General features: G+C 49.3%; 1 protein-coding gene across 2 annotated transcripts in view; it reads right to left on the minus strand.

Annotated features, from left to right (window-relative positions):
* Positions 1 to 5,184: 5,184 nt before the first annotated feature.
* MAPK4 (mitogen-activated protein kinase 4) overlaps positions 5,185 to 13,236 on the minus strand; it is a gene marked incomplete at its 5' end in the record, with an annotated part of 49,136 nt that continues 41,084 nt past the window's right edge. Inside the window, 3 exons of one of the 2 annotated variants that reach the window (XM_080920159.1) lie at positions 5,185 to 6,339; positions 8,891 to 9,092; positions 12,540 to 12,701. In XM_080920159.1, coding sequence (XP_080776285.1) covers positions 5,643 to 6,339; positions 8,891 to 9,092; positions 12,540 to 12,701 — 1,061 coding nt within the window. In that variant the 3' untranslated portion in view covers positions 5,185 to 5,642. Of the gene's footprint in view, positions 6,348 to 8,886; positions 9,093 to 12,539; positions 12,702 to 13,236 lie in introns of both variants that reach the window. The other variant, XM_080920158.1, reaches the window with a different exon arrangement.

Genomic DNA, 13,236 nt, shown 5'->3' on the forward strand with positions numbered 1-13,236 from the left:
TTGATTCCCTAGATCTCTCTTCAGACCTTAGTTTTTAAAGTGAGGATCCCTCAGTGACTCTGGAGCTCACCCATTGGCCAGCCAATGATCCCTGGGGATCTTCCTGTCTCCACCTCCCACCTGTGAGGATTACACACACAGTGTCTTCAACCTTTTAGCTGGGGCCTGGGCTGGAGCCCAGGCCCTCATGCCAACATAGCAGGGCTGAACCATCTTCTCAGCTCCTTACTTCTACTTCTCACGTTCAGCTGCAGCTGCTTGTCCTGAGCTAAGATTTTATTCTTATAGGAAGGAGAAAAGAGATTTGAGAGAGACCTAGGGAGCTCATTGCCGGCACTAGGAGTTCTCTGCCTGGGTCCTGCACATACTTCACATGCCAAGTTCAACTGTTGACACCATCGCAGTTTGGCCCTCACCTTTCTGCATGTGCCATGGTAGTTTCCACCTGCCTAAGTGTGTGTCCTCTTGTTTGTGGCTATTTACCAGCCAGTGGGACCTGTTTAGATGCAGTAGAGGACAGAATTACTGGGGAAGATGCTCTAAGGTGAGGAGATGGAGTCCTGACGTTATCCTCTTTGCTACTGAGCTAGGACTCCGCCTCCTAGAATTCCCCGCAGCTCTGCAGGATGAGACGGCAGATAGATGCCTGGGGTAGGAACTGTACCTGCATCGGTTTCATTCTCTGTGCTCTTGCTTTCCCATTATTCTGCCAGTATTTCCTGAGACCCTCTCCACAAAACCTTGGTTGCTTCTGAGAGAAGTCAGTCTGTGCTAGTATCCTGGTGTCTCTGTATCTCTCCCTTCCCCTCTCCCTGCACTTCTTCCTCCTTCCCTTCTATACAGATCAGTCTCAGAGTTAGGCAGACATTGTCCACAGAAGCAGCTATTTCTAAAGCCAGAGGTCCTGGAACTCTGTGGCTCTCCCTGCCCTTGTGGAGTATTAGTTGGAGTGCCCAAGTTGGTGAAGGGAGCAGAGATGACAGACGGGTTAGGGTGTAGGGTTTGTAAGCCCTGTGAGAATGTAGGGTGAATAAGACACACCAGGACCAGCTGCAGGGAGACAGGTCAACTTTGGATGATTCAAGGCTTGTGTATATAATTTGGGGGCCTTTGGGTAGGAATGTCTAGGATGGGAAAAGGTCATTGGCTGAAGGCTTCTGGTACCAAAATGCCTCATTTGCATAAGAAGCATTTCAGGAATCTCAGGCACTAGTTAAATGGGTTCCTATTGGCTGAAAGGAGGTTGAACCTGTAACCTAACTAAGGCTCCGTGACATTCTACAGGTAGATGTGTGTGTGTGTGTGTGTGTGTGTGTGTGTGTGTGTGTGTTTTGGGGGTGGGGAGTTGACTTCCTCAGACAAGGTCAGAGAAGGGGAAACCCTGTCAATCGAGTCCGCCATTATTGCATGGAGCCTAGAAGGCTATTCAGACAGTGGTAGACTTTGACCTCAATTAGCAGAGTTTCCCACAGGACTTTAGGCAGCTAGAAGCAGAGGCCTTTCCTGACCCAGATCCTCACCTTTGAGCTGTTCCAGTGATAATCCCACCAAGTGCACCTCAGATGGGCTGCTGCTATGACTTTGGTCCTTAAAAGACGTCGTAGATTCTAGTTTCAGCTCTGCATCATCCTAAGTCGTGGCTTCAGGCAAGTACTTAGCAGGTTCTAGGTTTCAATTTTCCCGTCTGCAAACAGAGGGCTGAGAGCCTCGTCTATCAATTCTCACCTCCTATGTACTACTGTATTTGTTAAATGGTGAAGGGAGGCAGGCAAGACTTGTCTTGAGTGGGGGAAATGTTTGGTACACACAACCAGTTATGAGGGCCTCTGTGACCCTTCTCCCTCGCCACTGGTTTGAAAGAATCCCAGCTTTTAAGTTGGCTTCACATTTGCCTATTCTAACGCCACCCCCCACCCGCAGCTAAAAGTTTGGTTTTGATGGAGGAGAAACTTGGAGGTGATAAAAATCGATGCTATATAGGATTTGCTAACAGACTCGCTTAGGAAATACTAAGTTACACAAAGTGGGATTTAGCTAAGGAGTGTGGCCTCTAACATGACCGGAAGACGGGTGGTGTGTTGACCAGGGGATGTCTGTGGCTGGCAAATCGGGCACTTATAATGGCGGTTCCCAACCTTCCTGATGCTGCAACCCCTTAATTCAGTTGCTCATGTTGTGGTGACACCCAAACAGTAAATTACTTTTGCTGCTTCCTCACAACCGTAACTTAGCTACTGTTATGAGCTGTAATATAAATACCTGTGCTCTTAATGATCTTGGGCACCCCCCCCAAAGGGTCACTTGAACCACCAAAGGGGTTTCGACCCACAGGTTGGGAACCACTGACTTAGAAGGTTGCCGAATCCCTGTGGCACTTTGTGCTAGGGATCAGCAAACTTCTGTACAGGGTCAGACACTGAATGCCTCAGGTTGGGCCATGTAGTCTCTGTTGCAACTGCTCAGAGATGGCAGAGTAGACGACAGCTTTGATGCGGTGGGGGACGGGGGAGCATTTACCTTGGGCACTGAACTTGAGAAAGCCCAAACACTTAGTAACCAAGATAAATTCAATGCTATTTCTCAAATGGAGATTTTTAAATCAAAAAAAGCCACCCCAAGACAAACAAAACATCAAAAGTTTAAATACAGAATCAGAAATATGTGAATGCGTGAATGTAGTCATGGTTTAGTGAAACCCTTTGACCTGTAGGCTAGTTTTCTGGCTCATGTTAAACAGCTCCCCCCACCCCCAGGAAGGGGCGCTTTCAGGGAAGTGTTAATCTTAACAGCATGAGGCTAGGTGTAATTGTGATATACCATTTTGGGGACTTTTTCTTCTTCTTAGTTTCTATTTAGGAAACTCATCACCCCTTCCCTGTCTTATACCCCCCAATACATTCTAAAAACATTTTAATACACCAGGACATAGAAGTTTTTTAATAAGAAAACTTGAACAAGGTTTCTGTCCTTGGGCTCTGTCTACATCACCTAGGTAGGGAGATACTCCTTGTGGTTGCCTGGAACTATGCATATTGTCCGGTCCCATATAAAAACCCCAAGACAGTGGCGGAAGTGACCAAGGGCATCAGTTAACTGGATCTACTTGACAAGGATGATTTGGGTCTCAGTAGGGGCACAGTGGGATGGTGTGAACCTTCACTGTACTTTAGAATTCCGGGAAAGGTAAAACCAGTGCATTGTCTATTTCTGGTTTCCTCCCGTTTCTATCTTCAGACTGCAGTTGACTATTAACTGGGTAAAGAGGCACACGTGGCAGATGGTTTGGCGAGAGTCTGATAAATGGCTCACAAGCCTCTCATCTTGGCGTAGGCACATTTCAATAGTAGCGTGCTCTAACCAAAAGGCCTCCCCAAGACATCAAACAGAAACAAACATGTGAAACTCTATATTTGTTGAGTAGCAGATGGAGCTGAGGCATCATCATTCTCATCACAGACAGTTAGCTTCACATGGAAACAACCTCAGGTTCCTGTGAGGGACAGGGTTCAGGTAGCTCTTTGGGACAGGTTCGTTCTCTGCAATTTCATGATGTCAAAACCTTCTATGACAATAGGACCAGCCCTGATCAAAGGTGTGTCGTTGACACCAAGATTGTAGAAATCTACAAGGTGGACACCAGGCCTCAGCAGCCAATTCTGATCATACAATGTAGATTCTCTCCTTGTAGAACCCCCCAGTAAGGCTCACGTGACTCAACCTTGGTAAAAGATGCCAATCAATGTGACAATTCCTGATGGGGATCCATGTTCCAATAAAACTTTATTTGGCTCATCCTGATCAAGTTTAATAATATTTAACAGATTCTTCTAAGAACATGAATAATTATAACAATTCTCTGTGAACTCGCGGTCAGTCAGCAGCATTGTCCCTTTACTCAAAAAAGTAAGGCTTCCCTCTGAGGACAAATGGCACATAAGGAGCGGTGTGCATTGCATCTTCTTCAAGGAAAGAAAAGAAAAGAAAAAAAAAGAATAAAACCTAAACACTTTATGTTTACATATTTTCCACTTAAAAACCGGTCAGCATGATTAATTTGTTTTAAAATATATGTTTCTGATGCATTGTAGGTTTCAATATATAAATCATAGTTAGCGAGATTTAAGGCGTTGCAACATGAAAATGAATGCAGCCCAAGAAGATCTCTCAACAGGCCAGTGAGACCTCTTGTGGGTATCTTTGGGATGTCGGCGATGGGGCGGGAAGGTTAGATACCAGTGGCAGAGTGTTCAGGAACACACCCGGGACCGTTGGTATCCCCCCCAATCCCCTGCCCCATGCTTTTATTCTGCAGAGGGCTTGGAACTGGTTCCAAGTTTGTCTTAACCTAAGGTACCAGTGCGTGATGACTTTGAATCCTTTTCTTTGTCTTGAGTTCTCGTCTTGATAGCTGACTCTTTAGGGCGCTTGAGGTTAGGACCCTTTTAAAAACTCCTAGTTTATCTTTCTGGGTTTCTTGCCCCAAGGTTGCTAGTCCTCATGCCATTTCTTCAGGGTCTACTCCTGGCTACGATTACTATGATGCTTGTGATCACGGACGACGTTAATGAGGGAATAATGGGTCTTCTGTGGAATCTTCCCTTCTAACTCATTTATTTCTTTATGGAAAGCACCTTATTGCTTTTCCTACAAATGAGCAATCTGTGCCAAGAACAGTTGGTCCTGAAATAGGCTTAGAGAGGAGCTGAGTGTATGTGGGTAGGGTGGGTGGGATGCTGGGGGTTGGACTAGAGGGATTCTTGCTGTCTTCAAACTCATCCACATATTATATCCATTGGGGAATGATGGCTGTGTTGAGTCAGGAAAGTGCATAGGGCATGCAGGAGGAGGCTGGAGGTGCAGGCCTGGCGAATGACTACATTTACCCGCAGCCCCAAACTGCTCCGCTGTGAAGCAGTAACTTCAGACTGAGCTGGGTTGGGTAAACACAGGGAGGTGGCAGGTGAGGACATTTAAGCACTTGGGGAGTCATAGAAATATGCCTGGTGACTAGGAGGAAGAGACTGGTTCTGTTTCCAGTTTCAGAAAACAGGAACCACTGTTCTAAATTAAAGGGACGGATGGGACAGATGGTAAGGGAAAGAGAGAAGCACTTGGGACAGAGTTTTCTGACTAAATAGACAGAGTGACCCCAGCAGAGGAAGACATTATACTGTGGTCAGACACTGGTCTAGGGTTAGGAGCTTGGGACACAGGCTCTACCCTGACATCATTAGGCTGTGGTCCTAATGGTTCTCTGGGCCCAAATGTCCATTTGAGACTAGGTGGGTCACATGGCTTGGAAACTATGTCTGTGAGCTGTTTCTGACCCCTCAACCTCCGTAGGGCTGTAGACTGCTGCCCAAGATCCCTTTCTTCCCTTGCACGCTCTCAACAGGCCTTCCCTTCGCTGGGAAACTAATAGCTCCCAGCCAGGATCTGCTCAAACCCGCTCTCAGAGGTTAAAGGCTAGTTATTAAGGCAGTTTAAGAAATGGACATTCCTCTTGCTCCCCGGATCCGCGTGTGTTCTGCTAACCCCAATGCAGCAGAGAGGGGCTGAAGGAGTGCTAGGGAAACAAGGAAGTGGTCCAGCTTTCTGGGTGGGGGTCTTGCTCCGGGAGTTCTCCCGCACCCCTTCTGTGTTCACCACCGTTCTTTGGAGAAGGCCTCAGTCTGCACGAGGTCACTAGGGTGCTCGGAGATGCACGCACCATTCAGGTCGCCTAGTTTGTTTTCCGGTAGGTCCTCAGGTTTGGTGCAGAGCTTTAGGGCCCGTGAGATGAACACATCTAAGTCGAACTGGGGACTGGCACCCCCATCAATGGGTGTTGGGTGTCCCGGGGGTGAGGCAGAGAGACGGGTCTCTGGGGCATCAGGGGGAGGACTGGCACGTTCAGGGCCACTTTGTGTACTCTTGACCCACTGCGCAATCTCCAAAAAGAGGCTTGCTGGCTCATCCTCATGTGACACTGGGTCCGCTGCTACCGCAGCCCTAGGGGGTGCGCTGGCCGTCTGCTTCCAGTGCGACAGGTCCAGAATAAGCTTGGGTTCTGAGTAGTGGTGCGGCTTGTTGTCGCGCCACAGCAGCTTGTCCAGGTAGGATGGAGATCCCACTTTGTAGTCACAGGACCGTCCATAGTCGGCCTCAAAGGCGCGCTCCATGGACGAGTGTGACTGCTCCAGGAAGCGCTCGGAGCTGCTCTGTGAGTCCTTGCGTGGGTCCACCTGAACATCCTCTGCCAGCGGTGTAGAGCCGGCGCGTGGGTCGCGCTGCACTTCGCTCGAGGCCTGGCACCGATCAGACCGCCATTCCAGATCTGACGACAGGCTCACAGGATATCTGCAAGTGTGCAAAAGAAGGCACGAGACGAGACGTTAAGCACACCCAGGATGAATGGGGAGCCAAATCGCCTAATCCCTGTCCTCCACTTAAAATCTGCTCATTGTTCCTCCTAGTCCCTAAAGGGCAGGTACTCTCATCCCTCCTGGTCGGAGTGTGATGGCGCAGGTGGAAGTGAGCTTCAGGGGTCCAGCTAGGGGCTCTGATCTGCGGATTTAGTCTTCGTAGTCTTTAGTAGTCAGTCAACCACTTTCCCGGACACCCACTGCGTGCAGGCATTACATGACCGCTTTGTGAACAAAACAAGATGGTCTTCCTTATGAAGCTTTCTAATTGGTTCACCTATGTAACTCATGTAATAACACGAGGTCTTGCTAAACTGGGGATCTGGACCCTGCAGCTCTGCATGGGGCCTGGGATTCTGCATTTCTAGCAGGCTCCCTGTTGCAACTGATGATCCTTGGACTGTACTTGGAGTGGTAAGACCAGGTGCTAATCCTGCCTCAGGTTTGAAATCACATAGGAGGATTAAAAATAAGTACCAGGTGTCCCCTGCTGCCCACTACCAATGTTCTGGTTCAGTGGGTCTAGAGGGCCCTGTCTGTTGGTTCTGAAACTTCTCCCAGGGATTCTAAGATGGCACCAAGGCTGGCAACCTCTGCCATGATGGGTCTGGATAGGTGTCTCCTAGCACCCTGCCTTCAAGCAGAGCAGATAGGGCCTGCAGAAAGATCACAGACACCACCAAGGGAGGCCAGCGATCCTTGGAGTTCTGCTCTCTACTGACTGCCCTGTAGCCAAGGAGACTGAAATCAGATAGCCAAGAGCAAATGGAGGGCAGATGGGCAGGCAGGTGGCTGGCTGTCAGCTCCGGCTGAGTCCCTTTCTTATGCCAGCTACCGAGGTCGAGAGCACAGACAAGGTGGCAGCTCCTGGCCAGCTGAGCCAGAGGGCTGGTGCTCACACAGGACAAATAGACCAGCCAAGGCCAGGCAGCTACAGCCCATAGACTATGGGGGTTACTCTAGCTGGAGAGGTATGGGAAAGGCTTGGGCTGCCTACCTCCCAGGGACACTGTTAATGCAGGCATTGTTCTCAGAGTTCAGCACTGTCCTTTCCCCTGAAGCCCTTGAAATTTCGGGGGTTTCTAGGAAGAAGAGCTGGGATGGATGCACCAACATCTGTCTGTTACACCCCAAGTGCAGGGCATATATTACCTTTGTAGCAATTCTGAGAGGACTTAGTTTGGCCACCGCAGGCTTAAAGATGAGAAAATTAGCATGCCACAGTGGTGACTGTCACTGCAGCTGGGACTTGGACTTTATCACCTTTGTGCAGGTGTGATGGGGATGCCCAGGAGCTTCGGGTCCTACCCTGAACTAACTAGCAGTGACCTCAGGCACCCTGTCCCTGGTTCCAGTCCAACGCTGTGAGCCCTGAATTCTGTGGCATGGAAGGGGGGCGGGCACAAGTCTAAGAACTAGTCTCAGGCAGCCTCAGCATGAGGTTGGCAGAGGAGCCCCTTAATCTCCATTCGCTGACAACAAGAAGCTAGCAAGCCTGCCCCAAATAACGGTGCCCTGCCCCCTCTTTGCACCCCCTCAATCTTGAAACCGATCATTTGTCAAATGACTAAAGAGAAATTGCCTATCTGCCACTTATGTAACAAGCTGTCACAGTCCCATGGCAGCGGGGTTCCCCCTTGGAGCTGATGTGGCAGTTAAGCACCCCCTCCACCTTTCTTTCTAAAGGTACTGGTGCTGCCTCCAGACATCAGCAGATGGCGGTGACCCAGTGCCTGATCTGAGAAAGCCAGGACAGGAGAGGACCTATGAGAACAGTACTATTCCTGCGCCCTTGGTTTAAAACCTATGTTTCTCCAACACTGACACTTGTCAGAGGTCCTGAAGCCAAGTGAAGCCCTTAGTGTGGGACGTGGATAAGGTTTGGGGTTGGCCCTACATGGTTTCGCTATGTAACATGATGCTGACGTTTTAAACTCTCTGTGCTGTAACTTTCCCCCGGACAATGATTAAACGACACAGCCTCCTTCAAGGACACCCACAGGAGGTGTGAATGATGTGTAAAATGAGAAATGTTTCACGACAGGGGATTGGGTGCTGTCTTCTTGCTTTGCGTTGTCATAGATGGCCTTCCAAGGGCAAAATCATGACTGAAAATGTTCAGTGGCAGACTGGTTGCCTAGCATCCTCTAGGAAAAAAAAAATTCCAGCCTGCTCACGAAATACTGTAGCAGGCTCTCGCTAACACTTGCCCGGGTGTGCCCCAGTGTCCATTGGTCTTGGGGTATCAAGGAAATCTGGGGGCATTGTTCTGCAGAATGGAAGTCCCTGACTCGTCTAGCTGGCTAGTTAACGGGACGCTAGTTAACGGGGACAGGAGAAAGGGAGGGAACTCATCTGGGAAACGTGCCCAGTGCAAGACCCAAAATAAGAAACAGAGGTCATGGAAGGTCACGGATGCTCAATGGGCAAAGGAAAATGAGAGAACAGAGGGATCATGGCTCCGGACACCAGCCCTAGACACACACCTGTCCCAGTTGGAGAGCTGGCTCTGACTGGCGGCCATCAGTACGATGTCATCGATCTCGTCTTCAATGCGGAAGGGGTGTTGTGAGGTGGGCTCATCCTCGGGGCACGAGTACGGGCTCATGTAAGGATGCTGTAGCCCCATCTCGGCTGTTAAGCGGTCCATGGGGTTAAAGGTCAGGATCTTCTCCAGAAAGTCAATGGCTGTAGGGAGCAACAAAGGCCATGGAGGTCATGTGCTGTTGCTCTCATGCTGAGAAGGGTTCTCAGTGTGGTGACAGTCCCTGGTCCCTGTGACTTTGCGTTTGCAAGAAGCCGTTTCTTGATTTTTGCAATTGAACTAAACAGGGCTGCCGATAGGTAAGGTGACTTGCTGAGGGTCTTGCTGCTGGGCAGAGGAGCTTGAGGCCACAAACTGCCTTACACCAGTCTGCTCTAAACTCAGCTTGGTGACAGGTAGGGGGTGATTCTTGAAACACATGTTCAGTTCTACCGGGATCCTCCTGGTGACATCAGGGACAACTCACAGGAGTGGGGTTCAGTATGTAAACATATTCTTCTTGACTGGGTTGAGAACCTCTGGAGGAGGGGTAAGAGCCCATGGGAGAAAGCCCTGATAGGAAAGATGAATGCAGAGGTGTGTGGAGGGAGAAGGAGGGACAGGGGATGCCCATGCCACCCCTCCGGTCTGAGGACAGAGTTCTTTCTACAATATGTCCCCCCTGGAATCTTCACAAAGTGACTTAATCAATACTCAGAAACGCTGAGCACTCAGTTAGTGGTGCCCTGCTGTGCTTGGCAGCCACCAACCAGTGACTAGATGCAGGGGACTCTGGGTGGCAGCCATCTAGGAAAGGCCAGGAGCCTTGTCACAACAGTGGACATTTGTCAACCTGTATGACAGTCTATTAAGCCCTCAGCAGCTGATAGTTACCTGGCGTATGGTGGTTGTACAGCAAGCTGAACCCAGTAGCTACTATGCATCCCCCTGAGCAGGGCTACGCCCAGGATTATCTCAAGGCCTGGCTTAGAGATCTGTAGAGCTTCTCACCCCATAATTTTACTGGCTCCATTTGAGCCATGGTTACTCATGTTCTAATCCACATACGAGCTCCAAGCCTGGGTTACCTATTCTTACAGCTCTTCAAACTGAACTTCAACTGGCCCCTCATAACAGCCCTGGATCTCTTTGCAGGAAACATTACCAACAATGTAAAATCAATGACTTCAGAAGGTTATCGGCTTCTCAAGAGGATACAATGGTCTTGTATGACCCTGGGCTGCAAAATCAGTTTAAGCAGCAGAGACTGAGCCCCCCCCCCCCCATGCTCAGTGAGTCTCTGGCTGCAGACCTGGAAAAAGGTGCATCTCAAATGGCTCAGGACGGCACAGATCGGACAGGGTACAGCTGCAGGCTGACAAATATTTCCTCTCTGGGCTCTCTTCTCATGCTACCCAGGGCCTTTAGGAAAAACCTTTATGCTCTATTGCTATCTTTATGAAGAAAGACCAGTGAAGTTGGGAGGGGAAAGTACCAACCCAGGCTGCTCTCCTGTCAGGGGTAAGATTGTTCTCATTCCTCCCGCTGACAGCCCAGTCTCCAACCAGTGCGCAAGATAGAAAAGTCTCTCCTCTATCAATCCTAGATCTGCCCCCTCATACTTTACCCCCAGACTTATCTCTGCTGTCATTGGTCCCCTGAGCCAGCATGGCCCCTCTGTCCTATGATTGACCTTTGTTTTTAGATAGTGGTTTTGAGCACCCCACCCCAACCCCTTTTCGTAGCACCCCATTGGTTTGCTTCTTCAAGGCTCTCCTGCATTGAGGGTGGTGAGGGTGGCTTGTGACTGTGGCCATTCTAGACTAATCTATGTACCCTGCTTCACACCCAACCACAGACCCACACTCCTATAGGAGTCTCTGAAGTCCGCTTGGCTTCTGCTGAATGTGCTTGCCCAGGGTGGCCTCGCACACTGTCTTCAGAAAACAGATCTGAGGGCCTGGTCCTGGCAGAGCCATCCAACTTTAAATAGCTGAAGACATTTCTTGCATAATGAGCTTCTGTATAATTATGTCACCACTCTCTGGCCCACTGTAGCTGACCCAGGTTTTTAGAGCCTCAGGCATGCAGGAAAGATTCCCCCTGGCAAATGGGTAGGACTCACCCTGCTTTGTCCACAGCACCCCTTCTATCTGTTCTGTTTTTTTTTTTTGTTTTTTTTTTTTTTTTAAACCAGATTTTTTTCCTTTGGATATATTTGCTTGTGACTCTACCAAACTAGACACACCTACTGGGTATCAGGTCCTGCTTCCTTGTGTCTTTCGCCTGTCACATGATGGTCACTGAAGCTGCTGAGAGATGTCACCTGGAGTCTCTTGTACCCTTTAAGGGTACAACCAGGCAGATTCTTTGGCTTCTCTTGGCTTGGACACCTCGAATATACAGTTAAAGTAGATGAAGCTGAAGGCCACCTTGAACTCTTTTTTTCTGATGTTTGTTACCACAAGACAGGTAGGTGGTTTCTGGGGTTATTTTTTAAGCCAAGAGGCAGACTGGGGAACACTAGCTGAAGCTGCACAGTGGGAGGTGAAGCCAGCCAGTCTGGAAGGAGGACTTGGTCAGCTCTGGGGTCAAGTACAGATATAGACGTTGGGCTGAGGAAGCCCATACAGACCCTGGAACCTTCTTGCTTCTGCTTGACCACACCTATGTCCCTTTGAATTCTTGTCCCTACTTCACTTCCCAGCTTCAGAGGATCAAAAAATGTTGAATGGCCACGGTGAGGAGCTTTGTGTTTTGTTAGTTGCTGACTTAACCTAGAGGCTGCGTCTACCCCTCTCAGAGCTGCATCTGTGAGGGCTGCTGGGTGTGGCCGCTTGTGGAGAGGAACCAGATGGGCCACAAAATCCAGATCCAGAGCTCCTGGAGCTAAGGCGCTGGTTCCATTTCTTCACCTTTCTCTGGGGAAGGAGGGCACATGCTGAGTCAGCTGAACCAGCAGCACTGGAAGGGGTGGCCCAGTGCCCCAGTGACCTTGTAGAGCAAGTCCACCATATCGGCCCAGTATGTTTGCCATCAGATTATTATGTAACAGAACAATGCACCTTTGTCTTTCTTCAGTAAGCAATCAATCTTATTCAAGCCACCGGGATCTTGGATCCCACTTAAAACTGGCTGAGGTTGTATCCCACTATATAAAAGACCTACTGATGACATAGTAATACAAATTACAGAGCAATTCTTTTACACCACAGGCTTGAGCTCACAGGACCAATGTGTCCCTACCAACCTACTGCCTCAGGGGCTGCCACATGGCCCAAACCTGCCCTCTGAAAGCACAGGTTGACTATCCCTTATCCAGATAGTTTGCCACCTGAATCTTCTTTTGGATTTCAGGTATCTTTGAATCTTTAAACTATTTATATACTCCTCACTGGCTGTGAACTCCCAGTCCCCGAATCTAAACACCTAAGTTCTTAAAATCGTGAAACTATATTGAGCTTGTAGCCAGAAGAACCAGGGGTACTTGATATCTGAATCTTAGACATCATTCTGTTCTTTGGATGGAGACCCATCTGTCCTTGTCCCTAGCTGACATTAAAGCCAGAGCCCAGTCTCTTGGGATGAAGCCCCAGTTTAAGCACGGGTACCTTCACTGTTGACATCCGGGAGCAGCTTCCGAAGTGGCCTCTTCACCTCCCAGGTGCTGCTGACGAAGGACGGCATCACCCTGAGCAGCTCCTCCTTGTCTTCCTCCCGGACCACAGGGATGGTCTCTAGGATGAGCTGCATCTGCTCCAGCTCGTGAGCCCCTGGGGAGGCAAATGTCACATGGTATGTTGTTTCCCTGGACCATTGTATATGGGGACACTCCAGAGCAGCCCCAGCTGATTAGAGAGGATACCAGGGGTCAGTGGGCAGCAGGAGGCTCAGAACTGTGGGACTCGGGGTCTAATATCTACTCCATCAATAATTTTGCTGTGTGGCCATTGCAGGATGCTGCTGTTTCTGGGGTTGGCTTTGCTAAATGTATAGTTCAGTTGAACATGAAATGACCCTCAGGGACTCATGTATTTGAATACTTGGACCTTAGAGGGTTAGTGCTGTTTTGGGAGACTTCGGACTTGTGTTACATAGGGCTTACCTGGCTGATACCAGCCAAACCGGGAAGATCTGTGGTCAGTATTCTTGGTTTTGGCTTGGAGCAGAAGTAGCTCTTTCTAGAGACCATCCCTGTTCTCTGTTTCCTGGGCACCACTGAGATGTGAACAGCTGTGTGCAATAAATTTCCCACTGACACTGAATAGGCCACCTCATCCACAAAGCCCTCCCTGTCATGACACTATA

This window comes from Micromys minutus, assembly GCF_963924665.1.
Source record: "Micromys minutus genome assembly, chromosome: 8".
NCBI lineage: Eukaryota > Metazoa > Chordata > Mammalia > Rodentia > Muridae > Micromys > Micromys minutus.